At 33.2% G+C, this 25,515-nt stretch overlaps 1 protein-coding gene across 1 annotated transcript in view; it reads right to left on the bottom strand.

Annotated features, from left to right (window-relative positions):
* Positions 1–25,515, bottom strand: part of CCDC178 (coiled-coil domain containing 178) — a 372,754-nt gene that overhangs the window by 294,305 nt on the left and 52,934 nt on the right. Inside the window, exon 9 of the mRNA XM_087869978.1 lies at positions 16,238–16,391. Within this exon, the coding sequence (XP_087726104.1) occupies positions 16,238–16,391 (154 nt within the window). The remainder of the gene's footprint in view (positions 1–16,237; positions 16,392–25,515) is intronic.

Genomic DNA, 25,515 nt, shown 5'->3' with positions numbered 1-25,515 from the left:
TCTTCCAGAATTGTTCTTCAGAAACTGTCCAGTTACTAAGTGATGTACAAGCTTTCTTACCCACTCATTAGTACCACTGTTTGGGAAATAATCATGAAAAAACTACCAGGCAATCTTTTTTAGATAGTACAACATATTTTGAATGTATTCCTTTGATAAAGTTGTAACCAAATAATTCAGACAATGGGCCATTTCCACCTTGACATAATTAAAAGGTATATTCTATGGCTTCAATTTTGCTGGATTTTTTTCTTCAACATGCTTCACCTATTAGAGTTATATTAGGACATTTTAAGTTTTTGAATGAGAAAATACCTTTGTAAAATATCCTAATTTTTAATGTAGTTCTCAACCATAAAGTCATCTAGAAGCCTGAATTTTTCACAGAGGAATACCTGAAGCTCTTTTTATAAATTAATAGGGAGTGAGTTTCTTAAAAAGCACATATTAAAGAATAATGGTTGATCATTCATTTACAAATCTGAGAACACATATGAGTATTCAGTGGTTTTAACTAATTTGATGAATAATTTTTAAAATTTCATGAAATACTTCTCTTAAAATCCCTGCATCATTTTGCAATGGCTTGAATATGACTATTCATGTGTATAACAGTGGATGGATTTGTCTTTCTTGGAAACTTTTTGAATATATGTAACTAGTTATTTTCTTTCATCCAGCTATGGCATTAACATCATATGTGCTTAATCAAAAACATGGATTTCAGGACTTAACACTGTTTCTCAAGAAGCCGTCAATACGTTTATATTTTCTTTATCTGCACACATTAGCAAAGAATTCACAGTATGAATGAATTCATCACTTTGCAGTGAATTATAACAACTTTTATACTAGAAATAATAATTACTTCTTTACATATTTGGTTATCTCTATAAGTAAAAGATGAATTGTTATTTGACATAGGCATTTAATGAATCATTTTGTTTGTTATACCCCTGAATCTCCCTGTCACCTGGTAGCAGGCTTGATAAATGTCTTACTAACTGCTTCAGCAGATCTGGACTCTGAAGTTAATTGTAATGCTAAAAACATAATTCTAAAGTCTCAGCATTTTCATTCTCTGTCACTCTGTATATACACTTGAGTATCCGTCTATTTTAAAATTTTGACAGGCTTTCTATTTTTTGTGCTTCAACATGACAATTGTGGATTATTTAATAATTATGACCATTGTGACTAATCTTAGAATACATAATAAATTTGTTTTCTTCACCAGTTTATAAAATCCAAAAATCTAATAAAAATCAAATTCTTCCCACACTAATCTTTCTTTGCTGCTTGTAAACATCAGTAAAGGATTTTTAGGAAATACTTGAATTTGGTCTTCATACCTATCTAAAGACATGTAAATGATTCTATCACATTCTTCACTACTGTCTTTACTTCTACACTTAAACATCCATAATTTTTTTTTTTTTCAGAGAGCGAGCAAGAGAGAGAGAGCATGCATGCCTGAGCAGGGGGACGGGGCAGAGGGAGAGGGAGAGAGAGAATCTTAAGCAGGCTTCACGCCCATGTGGAGCATAACTCAAGGCTGGATCTCAGGACACTGAGATCATGACCTGAGCCAAAATCAAGCAGAGGCTTAACCAAATGAGCCACCCAGGTGCCCAAACATCTGTATTTTTAATCACTTATCTAGGACTGAATCTACAGAAGTACAAAAATCATAAATAGGGCCCAGACCAGTTTCTAATGTACTTTCTAGATCAGATGTGGTAGCTCTGATGCCTAAAATTATACATATTTCATACGCCAAACGATTGTCAATCTTTTAGAAGTAGATTTTCCAGTGCATTTTCCAATAAAAAGAAAAGATAAACATGAAAATTCAGTGCCTTAAGGTCAAAATTAATGATCTGTACTACCATGTCACTGATAGGTGTTTGTTGGCAGGCTCAGGAAGTGAAGTTATGAAATGCTCATGAGCACACCGTAAGTACTACAGTATAATTTTACAACCTGCAATTTTTTAATAAGTACTATTATTTTAGCCCTTCCCTAAGCAATAAAATCCATGGAATCACACACGAAATCATTGTGTGCTAATTGCTTTCTCAATATAAATGATAATAAATATATAACTTTGAAAATGCTCATCACTGGAATATCTAAAATTATGTAGTATGTCATGAATAGTAATCTTTGCAAGTAAGAAAAGAAGAGGAAATCTGAATGGCTCATAAAAAGAAAATGACAAGGAATTTACTTCACTTCCAGGCAGGAAAATAAAAATTAATCCAATACTTCTTTACCCAACAATTAAGCTGGTATGATTTTAAAACACCTACAGTGTTGGGAAAAGTAAGAAATCAGACATTTGTATTGCTCATATACATATGCACAAATGTACATATACCAAACTTTTCAGAACATATTTCAGTAATATCTATCTTGAAAAATACACTTAGTTCTGACACAACAATCCAAATTTTGAGAATTCAGCACAAAGAACCAGCACATAAAAACAGCATACACGAAGTTATTAATTTTAATACTGTTAGCAGTAGTTAATAACTGTTTTCATTCTGAATTTGAAAGGTAAATGAGTAAGTTGTAGTTGAGGTGAATAAAGTGTAATTAATGGTTCAATGAACCTCCTTTGCAACCTCCTTCTAATGTGCTTTCTTGTGTATTAGAGCACAGGACAGAAAAAGAATGGAAAAGAAAGCAAGGAGGCAGGAAAGAAGGCAGTTTCTACTCTTGTGAAAGTGTTCAAGATGCAAAATAGTTTTGCCCAATAGGACACAGTCATGCATATTATGGAACGTAAAATTGAGGTAAAAGGCATCTTCCTGGTTCTTGGTTGCTTTCTTTAAGTTTGGTTTTGTTTTCTCTCTATTGGCAAGTAAGGTCGTGAGATGTGCATGTTGTATAGTTGTGTTTTTGTGTCCATCTGCTAGCTGTGGGTGTTACAGGACTGTGGCTTCAAAAGCTGTGGCTACAGCATCCAGATCCCAGCTTTCCCATCCAAGCAGCAGGTGTACACTCAATACAGGCCCAGAAGCAGCCTCCAATGTCATAGTTCCTCAACTGGTCAATCAGGAAAACACTCCTGGAAGTCCAGCCTACAGTTCTCTTGGCCAGCTTTGCAAACTTGTTGAAATCTCTAAGTCCCTTTCTGCCTAAAACGGGGGGATTTCTGTTTTCTGCACTGTACTCTGATATGGTGGCAATTAATAGTATTTAATATTTGTACCATTAAAAAAGTACATTAAGAGCACTCAGATGGCTCAGTCTGTTAAGCGTCTGACTCGTGGTTTGGGCTCAGGTCATGATCTCAGGGTGGTGAGATGAAGCCCTGCCTCGGGCTCCATGCTCAGTGTGAAGTCTGCCTGAGATTCTCTCCCTCTTCCTCTCCTTCTCCCTCTACCCCTCCCCACCAATTAAATAAATAAATAAATAAATAAATAAATAAATAAATAAATAAAATCTTTTTTAAAAAAGTACATTAGGCTTATATCTAATAACCTTGAGGACTATCACAATGTATTTTTAAGTAAAAGAGCAAGTTTACTAAGCGTGTATATTGGAAAAATCCTTTTTAAATTAAAAATAAAATAGTAAATTGTACAAATATATATATTTACAGGAACATAGAAAAATATGTGCAAGATGACATACTGTGTTGGCAACACAGGCTATGTCATGCAAGATCAGATATGAGGAGAAAATAGGTGTTGAAATTAATACCTAAATATTTTTATCTTTTTATTTATACCATTTGCCTAAGTGAACATGTTACTTAATAACATTTAGGAGAAAATTAAGTTAAAGACATCACCTAGTCTACACAATCTCACTGTTTCATAAATTGGGTGAGTTAATAGAGTAGAAATTACTGAGGATAATTGTAAATAAAAATAATGAAAACATCGAGGTGGGAAAACATTCTGCATACACTATCACTGAAAAGAGAACATATACATTTTAAATAATTAGTGATATAAGGGATTCATAATTGGCAATGTTTTAGACATGCATATTGAAGATTAAATTTGAACACAAAATATCAATAAATATTTAAAATTATTAAAAACATGTAAATAATAAAATGTTTTTCTAAATGAATGATACCCTTTATATGTATTCTCCTTTAATCAACACATTAACCCCTAAATACCTTTCTTGCAGATTAACATATTAAATTGACACACATCTAGTTGTTCAAATGAGAAAACTTGAATCTCAAAAGGGTGTAATGTGCAGCTCACAACTGGAATGTGGAGGAGAAATTTGAGTCTGATTCTCTGTGACAGCCTCTAAAACGACATTCTAAATAAAGTGCTTTAAAAATTCTCAACCTTACTAATCATCAAAGAAATGAAAATTTAAAACCACAGTGGGATAAATCCTACAAAAGAACTATAATTAAAAATAAGTAAAAGACAGTATTAGACAATGGTGTTGATCTGAGGCTGGAACTCTCATACATGATGGTCTGAGTAAGAAAAATGTATAACTATTTTGGAAAAATTTTTGGCATTATCTACTAAGACTGAACAGATGGATTTTTTTTGGCCTAGCAATTCCCAAAATAAATTAATATATAGTTCCAATGCACATTTCAACTGCCTTGGTCTGAAAAACTAGAAGGACTGAATGTCATAAACTGGAACAGGGAAAACGGCAGATTTATAGAGAGGTTGTATATTTAAAGTTCAATTTTGGAAAAGGTAAGCTTGAGATACCAACTAGACAACTAAGTGGAGATTGAGTTGTCAGTTACATATACATAAAGCTTATTCTAAAAGACTATGCCCTGGGAATTCTCAAATGTTTGTGGAGTTTGGGGAAATATAGAGAAACCAGCGAAGGAAACTGAGAGCAAGTTTCCAGAAGAATTAAAAGAAACAAGATTAGCGTGTGTTAGAAACCAAGAGAAAAAGTTTCCAGAGATAAGGGTATAATCAACTTGGTTAAGTGCTACATAGAAGTTAATTAAAATAAGGACAAAGAAACAATGATTAGATTTGGCAATATGGAAATCGCTGTTGACCTAAATCAGAGATACTCTGGTTGAATGGTGAAGGCAAAAAAGAATATTGGAATGTGTCTAAGAAAGGGTGAGAGATACTATGACCAAATAAGATTTATTACAATAATGCAAGGTTCGACATTAGGAAACCCATCAATATAATTCACTATATTCATACATATAAAATTATTACATGAGCATCTCCCTAGAGGCAAAAAAGACATAAAATTTGACACTTGTTCCCAATGAAAAAAATACTCAGTAAACTGGAACGGATATTTTCTTAACATGACAAAATCTATATTGACTCCTGAAGTCAGACTCTTACTTAAGGAAAAAAACTAGCACCACTCCCATGAAAAGAACATAGCAAGGATGCCAATGATCTCTACTACCATTTAACATTGTACTGGATGCATTAACCACGGTAACAATTAAAAGACATTAACAATAGTGAAGGGATAATAGTATCTATATTTATAGTTGAAATAATAGCACCCTTGGAAAGTCCAAAATAAACAATGATAAAACTACCATAAATAATATTAAAATCAGTAAATTAGTATAATATGAATTAGTATTATTGATTTCATATACCTAAATATAACCAGGAATGAGAATTAATGAAAGAGAAAATCCCCAATTACCGTGCAATGAAATAATTAGGCATAAACTTATCAAAAATATGGAAACCCTACATGAGGAAACCTTTGAAAACATTTCTAAAAGACACAAATAGAATGGTATCATCTTACTGGCTTAAAATAATACATATTTGTTATCTCATGGTTCTGAAGGACAGAAGGCTAGTGGGCTAAGTGAATACCCTGTTTAGGATCTCACAAGCTGAAATGAAGGTTTCAGCTGGCCTGAGCTCTTCTGCACAAACTCTAGGGAATGAGCCACTGCTAATCTCATTAAGATTGTAGGTAGAAATCATTTTCCTTTCACATTTTCAATATGGCCCACTCCATTTTAAAGTTAGCAATCGCTTGTTGAGTGCTTCTCATGCTCTGTGTCTCTCTGACTCCACTTTGGGCTACATTTCCCTGACTTTTTCTATCCTCAGCCAAGAGGAAGAATAATCTTCTCTAGCTCTCAGTTGCACCCTCTGGAATTTTATCCACCGTCTCAATTCTTGGTTCCACCTTCAGGACTCTTGGTTTCATCATCTGAGTCATCCTTTCTTTTTCATGAAAGATAGCACATGTTTGCAGATGGACAATTTTATCAATCTGCTTCCTGCCAGAATCATGAGATCCAACAGCTTTCTTCTATTTTATACACTCTTGGCCTCTTCCGTTTTTTTGCTGATGTAAAATTCACAACATTGTGGATCTCCCATGTATACCCGGGATGCAGTCATTCATTCATTCACTCATTCGTATATATGTACATATGTACATATATGTATGTATGCATGTATGAATATCTATATATTCATGTATCTTATATGTATGCATATATGTTTATGTATATGTATGCATATATGTGTGCATGTATCTGTGTTTCTGTGTGTATTCCATTAGACAGTGGGGACATGTCCAAAATATTTTTTAGATAATCACTTCTCTATTTTTGGTTACACTGAAATAGTTGAGGGGCAATATCCTTATGTGTCCTTCTAGATTAAAGAACATGTGAATCACTTCAATTAAAAAAGTATTTCAATTAAAATTGATTAATATTTGTAAATTATACCCAAATACATTAACTGAAATTTTAGCAGTGACATAGAATATAGGTTTTTCCCCCTATTATACATTAAACCACCTCTACAACTAGAAAATGATTGAATTTATAACCTTACAGCATTTTTATCATTTAAAGAATACTAAAGAAAGTAACCAATATTTACAGTACTTAATACAGAGTTACTCTCTCTACGAGAACTGTGAAGTACAAGAAATCCAGTGGGTAGTTTCATCTAAAAGTTAATCATAAGGCACCAAATGCATACAGAATTATTTATTATGGGAATAACTTAGCTCTCCATTTGACTCAAATCAATTGTAAAATTTCCAAAATCTATCTCTTTTACAACATAGATAATGTTTGCCTTAAAGACAAGTCAGGAATTTTTATTTTAAAGAATTAGTAAATTAAATCACAAATGATACTGAGGAGGGAAAAACCTCCTATACTTATAATGCGAACACCAAGAACTGTTATGTAGTTTGGGTTTTTTTTAAGTTTTTTAAAAATTTATTTTTTTAAAGTTAACATGCATAAAAGGAAACTGCAAAACACAAGAAGCAAAGAACAAAGTCATCTGTAATCACAAGCAGTTTACAGTTTGACTGCTAGGTCCCATGTGCGTATCTATATAACTAAGCATTTTAATGTAATTAAGATCACACAGTTACGTATCATGCTTTTTTACACAACACAAATATTTATTATTTTAAAGTCCCAAAACTACGAGTATTTTGATAACCAAGAATACACTACTCAAACTCAATTTGAAAGAAAAAAAATGTAATCCTGCCTTACTTGGTGACAAAAATGTCATAAAAGACAAAAATGGCAAAGGCCTCTGGATAACGATATTGGCAAAATTACAATTAAAATAATGCATTTTCTTCATGTTCAATTAAAAATGAGACAAAATAACAGAGTACACAAAGTATAATGTTTCTGAAAGACTTCATTATCCAGTCTACACTATTAGCAAGGAATTATGTTGCTATTGAATCACTCAGTATCTTCCTACAGTGTAGCCAAAAGTGATGTACGTACATTAACAGTTATCATTTAAATGTAAATATGAACACACCCACATACATCTCTCCCTCTATACTTCCTTCTGCCCTTCTGCTGCCAACCTAATAAGTCCTTACATTTATTTCTCAGAGACAGTTTAACAATTCCATGTTCAAGATGCTTCTTTCCTATCAATTATAACAAAAAGAAACTTATAAATTGGTTAATTCATTGGCTGCACATTTCATCATACGTTCTACCTCAGGATATCTGAAAAACTTCAATGTTACAAATCATGAACCTTTTCCACAATAAACACAGGTACTTTACAAAAACACACATACAGACCTCTGGTTATAATTTAAAACCGTCTTCAGGGTATGGAGATACTAGTAAAAAGCCCTTCCCTCCACCCTTCCTCTGCTCCCTCCACCATTTCAATGACTAAGTACAGGAATACATCTCATTCCAAGAGGTAGATTAACAGACACCCCCAGAACAGTCCTTCCTGAAAACTAACAAAAGGACATTTATTATAACAGGACTATTTTACCACCCTTACTTTTTATATACTTTGGACATTAGGACTTGCTTATCCTTTAATACACAGCAGTGTTAACTATAGTGCACTTACAGAACAATGGTTAGACCATCTGAACTTGGCTAAAGACTCACGGGTACAGAATGCTTCTCTCCTCACTCCCTTCCCTGCCCAACCCACACCCTGCCACCCAGTGAACAGTCAGCATACTCTCCAGGACATCAAGCTTAACAATTCCATTCCCAAAATACAACCATTCTTATGAATTAACAGAATACTTAAAGTGTTACTTTAACCCTATGCCTTTAACAAATGCTCAACGTTTAAATATCTAGAAGACTAGATTTTTTCAAGTAAGGATTTATTTAGTTTGCCCACTATATACACAGCAGCATTGAAGGAAGGAATATTCTGGCCTAGAGCCCTCCCTCTTCCCATCTCTATCAGCCCAGGAGAAAGTTTAAGTATCTGTAACCCTTAGAGGGAATTTTAACAAGGGAATTTTAACAGTTTCACTTCCTCTAGTTGTTTGAAGAACAATCCTTTCTGTAAATCGAAACACAGTGTACACAATGTTTACTAACTACTTTTTCATAGACTGGAAACATTTTTAACATCTAAAAAGATGAGATGTTGTAAATTAGGACTCATTTGTCCCTTATATGCACCATATACACAACTAAGTAAAACAAAATGCAGACATATGGGACAATGGTTAATCCTCCTAACTATAAACATTCTGATATTAAACTCTTTGTGCTTTCTTCTCCTTCTTCCCTGAACAAGCACAAATATTATACAATGCGTACTGCTCTGAGGGGTGGTTTATGTTTAAGGTGATATTTAAAATTTTTTTAGATTTAAAGAAACAATCTGTAACATCAACAACATTTGAAGTTTTAACATTAGGTAAAAGGTAAGAATAGTATAAACTCAGATCTTAAATTGTGAACAGTTGCCATACAAGTTCTTGTGGACAATAACTCTACAAGATTAATGATATGAAAGCCAAGAAATTAAATTAATGGAAATATTGTTGTTAAAAAAATGAGTTAATTTTGGAAAATGTAAAAATGAAGGCAAATCATTCAAGCCCTACCAGAAATACATGGGATAGGATTCTTGCTTGAACCTCTAATACTACACCATAATTCAACTTTTACTATTTTTCCATCACAATATTATTTTGTTAAAATGAACAGTTATGTTAATATTTAAATTTCAGAAATACTTACCATAGCTTTGATTAAAATACTTAAAAACTGAAAACATCATAAATGTTCAATAATAAAGTTCTAAGAAACTCTCAATTATTAAAATTACATTGTAAAATATAAGATAATTTTGAATAAGTTTTTATATAAGGAGAAAAATGTCATCAATTACTGTATGCATATGATAATATAGTTTTTAAATATAGCACAGAGCCTGTTTATGCACAGCAAAATATTAGCAGTGACCACAGCTGGATAGTGAAGTCATAGATCAATATTTCCTTTACTCACATGAGTATATTCTAAACTCTGAGTCGTGCACATTAAATATTTGTGCTATTCAAAAAGTGCCTTAAAGAAATGTTAGCTAACAGTTTGTATAATGAATGCTACCAGATTTTGTAGGGGTTGTAAGGAAGAAAATACGATCCCTTAGTAATTTCAGTGTAGTGTGGTGGTGAAAACTGACTGGAAATTATTTAGTGGGAATGCAGGAGAGAAATCTGAGAGAGTGAATACAGAAAATCCTTTAAATAACTTTTGTTTCAAAGTGTAACAAGAAATGCAACTGTAGTTCTTAAGGAAAGATTTAAAAACAAAAACAAAAACATTACGCATTCAAAACAGAGAAGCGAAAGGTAAAAAGGAATAGAATAAGCCTAAAGGAATAAGAAGAAAATAAATCGTTAATTGTAAAAGCATACGTTAATATTTTAAAGTTGGAAATTGTAGTGTTATGAAATCTAGGGGCCACCTCTTATTATTTATCCCATTTATAAAAATTTAAAAATCTAATTAAAAAGTGAAAAATACATATAATTAATTAGAAATAAGAGATAAAAGTGTAAGACAGCATTCTATATCATATCAAAATCATTTCAAAATCTTAATCCAGTTGGATTATTTCTAGGGCCATTAAAAAATTGTAAATTAACCTTAAGAAGAAATATATAACCTGGTAAGACCAATCATGTGATGAAATAAAAAAACTGTCCATGACAAATAAACAATAATTCAATTAAAAAACATAAAAGCACCAGAGTTATATTTTCACCAAAGGGTTTTATCAAACTTTCAGGAAAAAGTTATTTAAATCCATATTAATTCCTCAGGTAATAAGAAAGGAAGAAAAGCTTCACAATTCATTTTTTAAAGCTAGTATAATCCTGATAAGAAAATCTATCAAATATAGCACAAATTAAGAACACTGGAATACAGACTAACTTATGAATATGGATGCAAAATCTTAAATAAAATACTTGCAAATCAAACTCAGCAGTAAATTAAAGGAACAATAAACCATAACCAAGCAGAATCATCTCAAGAATTTAAAAAAGATTTAATATTAATATAATACATCACTTCAATAGGTCAAATGAGAAACTCTTCAGAATCTTCACAGATGCTCACAAAGTGACATCTATTCCTGGTAAACAGTTTTTTATAACCTGAGCATATTTTTTAAATCTTAAACACGAAAATGAGCATATATTTGAAATCAACATTTAGATAACATTAAGCACTTCTTTAAAATAAGAAATGAAATAAAGTCAATTTCATTGATTTTTAAAATATTTTAGAAATATGCCACACTGAGTTTGAAATCTTATGATGAAAAAATTAGCAATATGTACTTTTATGTATATTATCACATTTTATCCATATATAATAATATTATTTTATAATGAAAGAATATAAAAATATTGCTTTGTAGTTTGGTTCTACCACTTAATAGCTTTGTGTCCATGAAGAATTTACTCTGCCTCTTTAGACTAGTTTCTTATTTGGTGATAGTAATAATTATGCATATGATTAGTAATAATTATTTGATTACCTTTTTTAAGAAATAAATTGCTTAATTCAGAAGACTTTAAGGTAAAATATGAATCAAAAAGTAGAATTTGCTTATGGATGTTTTGTGGTAGCAGGATTTACACTACTATAGACCAATAAGGTAGTAATAAATAATAAATTTCTACTAACAAAATTGATATCCAAAAATGAAAACATAAGCATATATACAAAAGCCATTCACTTATTTACAACCTTCATCTGCAATCTGATTTTTTTTTAAAGTTTTGTGTACCTGCCACTGGTCAGTAAAATATGAAAATCACAAAGGGTTTCTAAATCTTTAAAAGTCATTTTTTATTACCTAATGAAATGACTGGATAAAATGAAATACAGATGGCTGTTTTTTTACTATCATAAGAAACTAAGAGTTGCAGATGATGATGTTCTGAAAAAATTCTGAACTATGGCAGTAGTAGACTTCAAAGAAAACATGAGAAAAGAATTTATAGAAAATCTGTACTTTTGTATTTAAAAAGAATTTGATTTGACAATATTTTTAAAGTACTTAATTTCAGGATGTTTTCTGGTCTACAAAAGCTACTGTTTATAGAAATGAGAAGGAAAAATGTGTTTGCATAGATACAATTCCAACACAAATTAGAAAAAGTGTACGTTAATGAAGTACAGACTAAATCGGAAGCATGATATGCCTTGAAATTTTTAAAAATTAGTTAGGTTGTATGTGCAATTAGGCAGCACAAATCTTTTACTTTTCTCTTGAGCTAGAAGTTTCAACTGCATACCAAAAAATAATGCATGGAAGTGATGCACATCATTGCTTTTAATTGAGTGCTTAACATGCGCTCTTTGAAAACCTAGCTTAAAGGTTTTTATAATGAGCAAAATGCAGGAAAAAAATTAATATATCTAAACTTCATCATGTTCTGATTTTCCCCAGGAAGTATGATAGTCCCCAAATGATTTCTATAATTGAAAAAGATTACTAACCTTATAAAATATGTTCATAATATCTCATCAAAAATAACATTTTGTTATGAAGGGCCACACGTGCCATTTTAGAGATGATCAAAGAAATAAAAAACTGATTGTAGGCTTAGTGAATGAATTTTCCATTTTTGAAGTTATTTTATTAACAATGATATTCTTTAAGATGACAAATTTCAGCTGATCAGGAAATTGAGAACATAATTATTTGATAACACTGTATAATATTTTTAAAATTTTTATTGGTTGTGCTGTATTTCCCTGATGCTTATAGTAGTCCCTGGAAAGAAATTTTATGTAAGAAAGCTACACGCATTAGAAAGCTACATGCATTATTTTAAATCTTCACAGATTATCTGAATGTATGCACTATACACTCCACACCTCACAAAATTCTTTCCAAGCTCACAAGGTGATAAGTTTCTTTTTCTCCATTTATTCTTCCTTCTATCTTTCCTTTCCTTCTTCCTTCTTCTTATCTTCCCTTCCTTCCCTCCTTTCCTTCCTTCCTTTTCTTTCATTTATTCACTGCTTAACTCACTCATTCAAAAAGCCTGAAATGCCTTTTCTTGAGTGCCTAATATGGCATTTCATTGAGTACCTAATATAGGACAGATACTGTGCATGTTACACAGAGGAAACAAAAATCACAATGTACCTCTTATCACTGAAAACCATATAGTCTAAAAAGAAGTAGACAAGTAATCACTGACTTCAACAGTGTTGTAAGTATTGGTATGGAGGTAAACATAGAGTGCAATTAGAGACCAAAGCAGACAGAAAAAAGTGAAGAGACTGTTTCACCAACGATTTTACCCCTTCTAAGCTGAAGTTTAAAATGAGAGGATTTATGAGGTGCCTGGGTGGCTCAGTCGGCTAAGCATCTGACTCCTGATTTCGGCTCAGGTCATGATCTCAGGGTCCTGACACTAAGACCCTTGATGGGCTTCAGAAAGGTGTGGAGCCTGTGTAAGATTCTTTCTTCCTCTCCCTCTGCTCCTCCCCTCACTGCTCACAAGCGTTCATGTGCTCTCTCTTAAAAAAATAAAAAATAAATAAATGAAATGAGAGGATTCAGCCAGACAATGGGAGGATGAGTGAGTTGAATACTGACTTTATAATTAGAGGGTACTGTATTTATGAAAAGATAGAATAAAGAAAGAACTTGGCACATTCTGGCCTCTTGGGGTTTTTCCAGATAGTTAGAGAACAGAGTTAGAGGGAAAAGATACTTCTATTACTATCGACTTAAGATCAATTTCTCCCAATTCATTATTTCCATGTCATCCCTTCTGGCACTTTGGCCCACTGTGTTTTAGTTTAGTGTTTTAAACCTTGCCTATTTCTGGATTCTTTTACATCGCCTATGCAGCGGTGTAAGTCATGCCCATATTAAGTCAGGTGCATATTCCCTACAATGCATAAAAGAGAACAAAATATAGACATTTTCAGGGAAACAAAATTTTGAAAATACCAAATCTAGCTCACTAAGAAAGCTTGTAAAAGATACACTTTAGTAACAAGAAAAAAATAATGCAATAGGAGTGTCTGATAAACAGGGGCGCCTGGGTGGCTCAGTCTTTAAGCATCTGCCTTCGGCTCAGGGCGTGATCCCGGATCCCTGGGATCGAGCCCCGCATCAGGCTCCTCTGCTGGAAGCCTGCTTCTTCCTCTCCCACTCCCCCTGCTTGTGTTCCCTCTCTTGCTGGTTGTCTCTCTCTCCGTCAAATAAATAAATTAAAAAATCTTAAAAAAAAAAAAAAGGGAGTGTCTGATAAACAAAAAGAGTTGTGTGCAAAATGTTACACTGGGAAAAAATTTAATCAAATATTTATTGTGTAAACTAATAAAAATTATCTTAATATGGCAATTATTAAATAAGATAGGCATAACATGATGGAAGATTAGCTACACAATAAGAAAAAATCATAAGGTCCTTAAACTGTTCAAGAAGTTAAAGATGTTGATTAAGCTTCATAGTAAGTGAAATATGCATTCCAAAACTTCTAATAATTTATAGCTTAAAATGTAAAAATAAAATATATCATAAGCAAAAACTTAATTCTAAACATTCGAAATTTAGTTTCATCTAAAACATGGCTACAAACTATATAAAGCAGAAAATAACAGAAAAATGGAAAAAATAAGAAAGAAATCCACTATCACATTGAAATACTTTAATACAGCTGTCAGTAATTTATACATCGGCCAGAAAATAAATCAGAAATACAAAAGATTTAAATAACAGAATTAGCACAGTTTACAAAATGAACTTGTTTAGGATTGCATCCCACTACCAGAGAAAAGATTTTTCCTAAATAAAATATTAATGCAAATTACCCATGTAATAGGACAAAAATTAAGCCTTCACAATACCTACCATATAGACTACATTTATGAATAAATCAGAATTACATTAAGAATTTATTTTTAAAAATAACTTTAAAATTCAGTGGAGATATAAGGGTTAATTTGTCTAAGACTAATCTCAGGTTGATTTTCCAGAGAGTTTGTCTTCTACAAAGTTCCAAGGAAACTGGCTGAGGTTCAATTTAGAAAAACTACCCAAATAAATGGACAGATAGATCATGTTTATGTTTAGGTATCTCCATCATAAAGATCTCATTTTTCCATCATACAATCAATAAATGAATATGATTCCAATCATAATTCCAATAAAACTTCTGAAGGAAATGAGTAAGATAACACTGAAATTTATACGGAAGGTCAAAGATCAAGAACAACCTAAAACTCATAAAGAAATGTAAGACTGAGGGATTCACCATAATAGATAATCAAAGCTCATTATAGAAAGCATCATATAAATATGAGAAGCCAAATTTCAAAACATTTAGAATAAAATGCCAGAGAATATTTTTTGACCTCAAGGTAGAAAAAATTATTCTTAAACTCAGAAAAGCCCAAAGGTCAAAGGAAAGTATTTATAACTTTTACTACATTAAAACTGAAGCTTCTCTTCATCAGAAGTTACCATAAAGAAATGAAAGAAGAATGGATAAACATATTTTTAACATATGTAACTTAAAAATATTTAGTATTGATAATATTCAACAAATTCTAACAAATCAGTCAACATATAATCACTCAACAGATGGGGAAAAATCGTGAGCAGCTTTTTCACAAAAAAAGGAAATACAAATGACCTCCAAAAAGCCATCAAAACATGCTTAGTCTCACTCTTGATTATAGATTAATTTTAAAAATTTAATGAGACAATTAAAGAGTATATAGATAGAAATATACTATAATATTATAATAGAAATATTATAATAGAAAGTGGCAATAAAAAACATGTAGTTTTAAATCTCAGTAGGAAAGCCAAATGGTTCAGAATGTGTATATTATTGCTTTGTACTATAGTATTATTTCTTTTTACCATTTTATCAATTCTTTTTACTATTATTTCTTTTACTATAGTAAATGAGATGTGGCAGAAGAGGAAGGAAGGCAGGATGATGAGTCATAAGGGAGGGTCAGAGTGATACTATGCCGGAGAGGACTCAACCCCCCATTCCTGATTTAAAGATATAAGGGAACCACCAGCCTGGGATGCAAGCAGCCTCTGAAAGCTGAGAATGATCCCAGGCTGACAGCAAGGGAAACAATGACTTTGGTTCTAAAAGCACAGAAACTGAGTCCTGCCAAAACTGAAATGAGCCTGACAGCAGCTTAATCCTAGAGTCTCCAGAAAGAAATGCAGGGCAGCGGATAGCTTGATTTCGGTCTTAGAAGACCCAGAGCACAGGAACCAGCTAGGACATGACCCAAAGAAATCTTGAGATAATAAATGGGGGTTGTTTCAAGCTGCTAAGATTCTGGTAATCTGTTATGCATTAAGAGAAAACCAATATAGACAGAAAAATGGCTAACTGCTATTTCATTACTGACAGTAAGTTTTAACAGCTATGGCTTAAAACTAAAATCAGTATTTTTTTTTTATTTTTAAATAGGAAAACCCACCGTTTTTGATAAAGCAGATAATTCCTTTCTTGATGTCTTTGTTTCCTTCAATGCTTCACTCACTGCTTCTTCATTCTCCACAATACTAACATTAATATTTTCTACTGCTACAGAGTAGTGACTATATAGATTGTTAAGTTTCTCTCTCTCTCTCCTAAGAGGAAAAACACAGTTGGCTTTATTCAAAATGAAAGGAAAATCATGTTTAAAATTATATGTAAACTAGTTTCTGACTTAACAATATAAATCAATGGAATTTACCTATTCCTAATATTTCTCCCATCCCAAAGCAACTTCTTAAAAGTACAATTTAGGATCAAGAAAGTAAATGGTGAGAAAAAATTCACCACATGTATTTATGTTTCCAACAGAAAAAAATTGAGAGAAAAGTGATTTCTAAATTATTTAAAATAAATCATCTTTTGATTTGATTTCAGGTGACAGAGTTAAGCACCTTTGATTCGGAGGGTGAGCAGTACAGGGATGGAAAGGCAAGACAAAAAGAAGAGAAAAAAAGAAGAGAGGATGTAGAAGTGAAAAGAACACACATTATTAAAGCCCGAGTTTACTGTTTTGTCTTTCTCGGTCTTAGAGGTAAAATGGAGGAAACTACAGCTTAGAAAAACAACAGGTTAACTAAAATATAAATTGCCAAGGAATATTTTGTTCTTATGTGATCTTCCACAAAGAAAGCCAGAGCTAAAATGTGATCCACATAATCCTGTATCTTCACTGGTAGGTAGAAAACACATTCCAAATATGAAAGCCCCGTTAGACACTGGTGTTACAATTTAACACACATAAAAACTATGGTGAGAAAATTATTTCCATAATGTATCAGTAAGAAATACAGATAACGCCACCTGGAAGTAGCCCAGGTTCTCACGCACTAGCCCTGACTTTAGGAATAGAGTCAAATGAAACTGAAAGATATAACCTCACTATGGAAATGAAAGTTAAAACAATAAACAAATAAGCAAAAAGATTCTTCTTTACCCTTCCACGTCTAGAGAGTATAGATCTCCCTATCAGAATTCTAGAAGCCAAGTAGATAATGAAAGGTGGGGAAGCTCAGCATTCAAAATATATGTTTGGTATTATTTCTTTCTTTTGAAATTAACTTCTCTTTTTCCAGTGGTATCTATTTCCCCCAGTCCAGATAATGAACTATATATAGACTCTAAGAAGTGGACAACTGCCCAGTGACATTGAATTCAGGCACTAAGTATTATTTTAATTGTCTCATCCCAATTTCCTAAAGTTGATGACACCAATTCCTCAGCCTTTTATGGATTTTTCAGGATAAAAGTTAGCTACCAGTGCCCCCAGACACCAGTAGTTTAGATGTTATCATTCTCATATATGCCAAATCAGAATAAATTTAGAAGAATAAAATGGGAAGAATCATCTACCTGTTAAGAGTTACAATGTAGAGCAATCAAGATACTAAAGACCATATGCTATATGTATGCTTCCATTCATATGGATTTCACAAACAGGCAAAACTAAGTCTGGTAGTAGAAGTCAGAATGAAGATGACCTCTTTGGGGTGGAAGGGGGCATTGGTATGGATTGGGAAAGAGAACAAGAGAAACTTCTAGTAAGCTGAAAACTTCTATATCTTAATCAGGGGCATGCTTACATAAGTGTATACATATTTTAAAAAGCATCAGTGTATACACTTGATAGCACATATAATCACGTTTCTGTGTATTAATTCTCAACAAATTAAAACATAGTAAAGAATAAACACATCTCCAAAATTTTATTTAATAAATAATTTATGACTCCTCTAATACTTACAGGAGACCTTTAAGAAATTACACTTAGATGAAAAGAAAATCATCAAAGAAGGATTTATATGACATAATAAAAAATGTTAAGTGTAGGAGTTAATACAAATGTACCTTCATGTTTATTTATTAGTTATAAAAACCACTAGCTAATTTTTATATTCAAAATTGAGAAGGAAAAATTTTAGAAAATGTTACAAAATGGAAAACATTATATTTGTAATTAATATGGGATCTGTCTTGTGCCAGATAGAAGAATGAAATGCTGATACATGTATAAATGTATATATATGGAGACAGATAAATGATTAAAATAGAAATAGAAACATGATTGATAGCTTCAAGATATACAAAGTAAGAAAAGGAGTGTGGAAAATTGACAGCATTATGGTTTCAATTCCTCACCCAGTCCTATATCCATTTCCTTTGCCATGTAACTCTGTGGGATTCTCCAACTCTAACTTCAAGCTTAGCCATTTGATTTGCCATTGCCATTTGGATTTTAGCAAATGGGATGCCAGCAGTTCATGTGTGACTGTGCTTGCTTGCTCACTCCTCTCCTATTACCATGCAGACATCGCTAACCAACTGGAGAGGGTATTGCCAAATCTCCCCAGTTGTCTCAGCTAAGACTTTCCTACATCAGCAGAAAGCTAGCCAAACCCCACAAAAATAAACAAACAAACAAATAAAGGAGTATACTGACTGTATTAAGAAGATAATGATCAGATTTACAAAAAAGCACAGAAATCAGTTATATGTGACCTGGAAGAATCAATCTAAAATAAAACCAAACAGAAACACTTCTAACTAAATAAATAAAATGAGATCTGCCAGTGAAGTTCTAATCAGAATGAATCTTTTAGAATATCAAGATCAAGAAAAAATATACTTTAAAAGATGATATATTAAGGGGATTAGATAATGCATATGTATGGGGTGCCTGGGAGGCTCAGTCGGTTAAGCATCTGCCTTCAGCTCAGGTCATGATCCCAGGGTCCTGGGATTGAGCCCCGCATTGGGCTCTCTGCTCAGCAATGAGTCAGCTTCTCCTCTGCCTCTGTGCTCCCTCTCCCTCTGTGCTCTCTCTCTCTCGCTCTCTCTCAAGTAAATAATAAAGAAAAATCTTTAAAAAAAATAATGCATGTATACACACACACACACACATATGCACACACATATATATATACACACATATATATATATGAAAATACACAATGAGAATAGAAAAGCTATAAAATCATATGCCCTTAATATAGCCTAGACATACATAAAGAAAACGCTGACAGCATTATAAAAATAAGTTAACTAGCATAAGATTTTTAAATATTTCTGTCAGAAAATGATAGAAATGATAGATCAAGCAAATGAAAATAAGTAAAACACTCCTTGTTATCACACTCCTGGTTGTTAGCAGGTTGATTTTCAAGGGCTGTTGGCCTAGATTGTGTCCTTGCCATGTGGGCTTCTCTATAGAGCATCTCAAAACATGGCAGCTAAATTCATTGTAGCAAATAAGCAACAGAACAAGAAAGTGCTAGCAAGACAAAAGTCACAGTTCTTACAACCTAATCATAAAGATGACATTCCATTACTTTTACTTTACTCTATTTATTAGAAGGAACTCTCTGGATCTAGCCCACATGCAAGGGGAGGTGACTTTAGGAGAGTTTATCAAAAGGCAGATATCACTGAAAGTCATTTCAGAAGCTGCTAACCAACCACAGAGCTCTTTGGTAATTTACAGTTTTCATAGTTGGGAGGTTTGTGAGGTGATACCTATGGCTTTCACAGTAGATGCAGAATACAACAGAATTATATGCCAGAAGAAAGTCTTCAGAAGGTTTGAAAATGTATATGAGAAAATGATCAAGAGACATGGAAGATACAGTAAGAAAAACTAATATGTGTCGGAGTCATAGAAGAAATCGAAAATGGGACCAAGGCATTGTTTGAAAAGATTATGATTGAAAATGCCCAGGGATAATCATAATTATAATCCATAGATTCAGTAATACCAGAAGACTAACAAATCTCAACAGAATAAATAAAAATTGATCCACACCAAAAGTATCTATAAAATTAACAAACTTTCAAAATCAAGAGATGATCTTAAAAGCACAGAATAGTTGCATAGCAATCTGTCAAAAGGCCAATATATTTCTTAACAGCAAAAATGAAAATTATAGAATGATATATTTAACATATTAAAGGACAATTAAAAATCAAGAAATCTATGAAAATAAAAAATATCCTTCAGGGGACGCCTAGGTGGCTCAGTTGGTTAAGCTTCTGCCTTCAGCTCAGGTCATGATCCCAGAGCCCTGGGATTGAGCCCCCATTGGTCTCCCTGCTCAGTGGGGAGTCTGCTTCTCCCTCTCCCTCTGCTCCTCCCTGCCCCATTCGTACTCTCTCTCTCAAATAAATAAAATATTCAAACCTAAAGAAAGAAAGAAAGAAAGAAAGAAAGAAAGAAAGAAAGAAAGAAAGAAAGAAAAACAATATTCTCATGGGTTATAAAAATGAAATAGTCAACAACAATAAATATTTAATTCAGTGGGAACCTGGTAACGACAGTAAAAATTTTCATAAGTCCTCTTCTTGTCTAGTATGTTAAAAGTGTCTTTGGAGTTTGATCACCTAGTTTGTATGTGATAGTTAATAGGATTTCCTACAAAAAGAACAGGACCAAATTATAACTGCCAAAATAGAAAAGGAAAAAAAGGAAAAAACTAATGTGAAAGAAGTCAAAAATGAATAAGAAAATAAAACATATGGGGGCAAATATATGGTGGTTTAAATCCAAATGTATTAGTGATTTATGAATGCATTTAATGGTCCACCTTTAAAAATGTTTTCAATTGATAAAAAAATCTATCTAAATAATGTTTACAAGAGATGTGTATAAAACATAAGGACTCAAAAATATTGAAATTTCAAAACTGAAAACATCTCCCAGATAAACATCAAAAAACAAAGCTAATGAAGCTATATTACTATCTTAATTGAGTTTAAGGCAAAAAGCATTCCAAGAATCAATTCACAATGATTAATAAGGTTAGTCATCCTCCAGAAAGATATAACAACTTTAAACTTGTAAGAACCTGAGAGAACTTCAAAATATAAAGCAAAAACTGATGGCATTAAAAAAAAAAAAAAAAGAGGTAGAGAGACATCATTATAGTAGGTGATTTTACCACACTTTTCTCAATAATAGAAAAAGTAGTAAAAATCAGTAATGATAAGGAACACTGTTTCTTAAACATCACCTTGGGATCTTTTAAAAATGCAGACTCTCATTCAATAGGTCTGAGTTGCAAAAATTCTACATTTTGAAGAAGCACCTAGGTAAAGCTGATGTTGTTGGTCCATTGACCGCACTTGAAACAGCAAGGCTATACAAAGATTAACCTTTACAAATAGTAAACTTGACCTAATGAAACAGTAATCAACAGTACATTCAATAAGTAAAGTACATAAGAAATATTTACCAAAAAAAACAAAAAAATAAGAAACATCCCAAGCCACTGAGCCAAAAATGAAGACTCGGTAATTTTCATGGGTTGAAACTATTTATGTTCCCTGACCAAAACACAAATTCAGCTAGAAAGTATTAATAAAAAGACAACTATAAAATTAGAAATCATCATGAAAATTTTTTTTAAAATGTATTTTTAATAGCCCATGCATCAAAGAAAAAATCAAAATGAAAATTAGAAAATACATGTAACTGAATGACATATAACAAATCAGGTGAGCTACATAAGTGATTGATTTATTAACTAATAGACAATATTTAAAATATGCATTGTATGTGAGGCAACATAAACATAATGGATATTATCTAGATCATAGAACTATGTATAAAAATTTTGTGTTCTTCATTTTGTTTATATTTACTTGAATCCAGCTCCACAATAAGATTTTTTTCTATCTAAATCATTAATCAATTTGAACAAATAAAACTTTATTATGATACACTATACCATAAAGAGCTTACAGTGAACAAGAGTAATTAGAAGAATTTCATATAACACAAATACATCAGAAATGTAATAAAAAACACTCCAATCACTAAAATGCAAAATAAAGTCTATATATATTTTAAAATACTCCATTTTATTAGAAATCAAACAAATGCAAATTGAAATACCTGGATGCTATTTATAATTAATACATGGTTACATAATTTGTTTTTAATAATATCCCATGCTGGAGATTTTTTTAAATAGTCACTTTTGCAGTGATATATATTTATTATACACCTTTATAGGCAATTTGACGATATGTATGAAGAATTTTAAAATGACACAGAGAGGCTGGGAAGATGGCAGGGTAGGATGCTGAGCTTGCATGCATAAAACTCCTCCCATGCATAAAACTAGCTAACACTTACATCATTGTAAATAACCCAGAAAATGATTTGAAGACTGGCAGAACAAACTCCACAACTAAAGGTAAAGAAAAAGCCACATCCAGGTAGGTAGGAAGGGCGGAGACAGGGATTTGAAGCCAAACAGACCATGGCCATCCGAGGCAGGGAAGGAGCCAGTTGTATGGAAAAGGGCAAGAAACAGACTATCACACCGGGGAGTCCTCAAGGGGAAGACAAATCCCCATCATTTGGCTTTGAAACAAACAGGGGCCGAATCCTGTGAGTTCTTAGAACTAGTGGGATTTAAGCCCAGGATTTTATTTTATTTTTTTTTAATTAAAGATTTTATTTATTTATTTGAGAGAGCGAGAGCACAAGCAGGGTGAAGGGCAGATGGAGAAGCCGACTTCCCCACTGAGCAGGGAGTCCAATGTGGGACTCTATTCCGGGACTCCAGGATCATGACCTGAGCCAAAGGCAGATGCTTAACCAACTGAGCCACCCAGGCACCCCTAAGCCTGGAACTTTAAAACTCAGCAGGCTCTGCTATGAGACAGCCTGGAGGGCAATAGGAAGCTGAGCCCCTGCCCTTAAAGAGATAGCAGGATAAACAGCCACCAAGGATATAGCAAGGAAGCAGCAGTTTAAAAAATGTCTGGGGCATACAGGAAGGAGAGTTATTTACTCATCTCACAGCATGTATCATAGAAGCAGGGATAGCAGGGAAACCTTTCCAGAAATGAGCTGGCAGCCATCATTTCTCTCCCCTGCCCTGCAGTATAAACACATGGCCACCTATAGGAATCAACACAGCAACAATGTTCCCTACCTAACTTACCTATACAAGCCCTAGCCCCTCTAACTACAGCAGATCTGTCCTTTCTACTCATGCTTTTCGTGTCCCTACACTGTGGGGCCTTTCCCCCAGAATACTGGTGTAAACCCAGCCAAAACCATGTCACCCACCCATGCATTTTGTGGGGCCTGGATTCTAGCAGCAGGGTTGGCAGGTCTAATTTTGCAAGCAAACCAGCGTGCACCTTGTTAAAATGCACTCCATCTAGCTGGGACCAAATACTACCCACAAAAAGCAAAGAGAGCTTCTGCAAATGACTAGACTGAAGGAAAGAGTGGCCAGAATACAACAGCAGGGCACAGGCAACACACATAAGAGGAACTCCTGAAGTGCCAGGTCCTGGGGAACACTGCCCTGCAGGGCACTGCAGGACCTTGTCTTCATAAGGCCATTATCTTCAAGAGTTAGACAAAATGAGGAGACAGAGGAATATGTCCCAAATGAAAGAATAGGACAAAATTACAGCAAGACACCTAAGGGAAGCCATATAAATAATATGGTTAGTAGAGAATTTAAGGTAATGATTATGAAGATACCCACTGGACTTGAGAAAAGAGTGGAGAACATCAGTAAGGCCCTTAACAAAGAGATAAAAAAGAACCAATCAGAGATGAAGAACACAATAACTGAAATTAAAAATACACTTAATAGAATAAATAGTATGCAGAGGAAGCAGAGGAACAAATTAATAACCTGGAAGACAGAGTAGTGGAAAACAATCAAGCTGAGCAAGTGAGAGAAAAAAGAATTATACAAATTAAGAACAAACTTATGGAATTCAGTGACTCCATCAAGCATATTAACATTTGCATTATCAAGATCCCAGAAGAAGAGAGAGAAAAGGGCGCAGAAAATTTATTTGAAGAAAGATTAGCTGAAAACTTCCCTACTCTGTGGAAGGAAACAGATATCCAGATCCAGAAGGCAAAGAGATCCCCCAACAAAATCAACCCAAGGAGGATCACACCAAGACACACAGTAATTAAAAAGACAAAAAGTAGTGATAAAGAAAGAATTTTAAAAGCACCAAGAGAAAAGAAGACAGCTATATACAAGGGAAACCCTATAAGGCTATCAGCAAATGTTTCAGCAACAAACTGTGCAGGCCAGAAGGAATAAAATGATATATTCAAAGTGGTGAGAGGGTAAAATCTGCATCCAAGAATACTCTATCAAGAAAGGCTATCATTCGGGGCGCCTGGGTGCCTCAGTCGTTAAGTGTCTGCCTTCAGCTCAGGTCATGATCCCAGCGTTCTGGGATGGAGCCCTGCATCAGGCTCCCTGCTCGGCGGGAAGCCTGCTTCTCCCTCTCGCACTCCCCTTGCTTGTGTTCCCTCTCTCACTGCCTCTCTCTCTGTCAAATAAATATATAAAATCTTAAAAAAAGAAAAAAAAAAGGCTATCATTCAGAATAGCGGCAGGGACAAAGAGTTTCTCAGAGCAACAAAAACTAAAGGAGTCATGACCACTAAACCAGCCCTATAAGAAATATTAAGGAGGACTCTCTGAGTGGGGAGGAAAGACCATAAGTGAAAGTATGAAAAGTATGAAAGTATGAAAAGTATGAAAGTATGAAAAATAGAAAACACAAAAGCAGTAAAAATAAGTGCATCTATAAAAATCAGTCAAGGGATTTACAAAATAAAAAGACATAAAATATGACATCATATACCTAAAACCTGGGGGACAGAGGAGTAAAGAATGGGTTCCAACCTAAGCAACCATCAACTTAATATACATTGCTATATGGAGAAGATGTTATATAAAAACTTAATGGCACCCCAAAATAAAAAACCAGTAAAAACTATGAAAGAGAGCAAGAGAAGAAAGGATCAGGGAAAAACTACAAAAACAACCACAAAACAAGTAGCAAAATGGCAATATATACATATCTATCAATAATTACTTTGACTATAAATGGACTAAATACTCCCAAAAAAGGGGGGGGGGAGTGACAGAGAGGATAAAAAAATAAGATCCATCTATATGCTATCTACAGGAGACTCATTTTGGAGCTAAAGACACGTGCAGATTAAAAGTGAGGGGATGGAGAAACGTTTATCATGCAAATGGATGTCAAAAGAAAGCTGGGGTAGCAATACTTGTAACAGACAAAACATATTTTTAAACAAAGACTATATTAAGAGACAAAGAAGGACACTACATAATAATAAAGGGGACAATGCAAGAAGACATAACATTGTAAATATTTATGTACTCAACATGGGAATACCCAAATACATAAAGCAGTCAA

Source organism: Ursus americanus, chromosome 19, assembly GCF_024610735.1.
Source record: "Ursus americanus isolate L20-20 chromosome 19, mUrsAme1.1.p, whole genome shotgun sequence".
Classification (NCBI taxonomy): Eukaryota; Metazoa; Chordata; class Mammalia; order Carnivora; family Ursidae; genus Ursus; species Ursus americanus.
The sequence above is the reverse complement of the archived record's forward strand: the minus strand, read 5'-3'. Positions and strand labels throughout refer to the sequence as shown.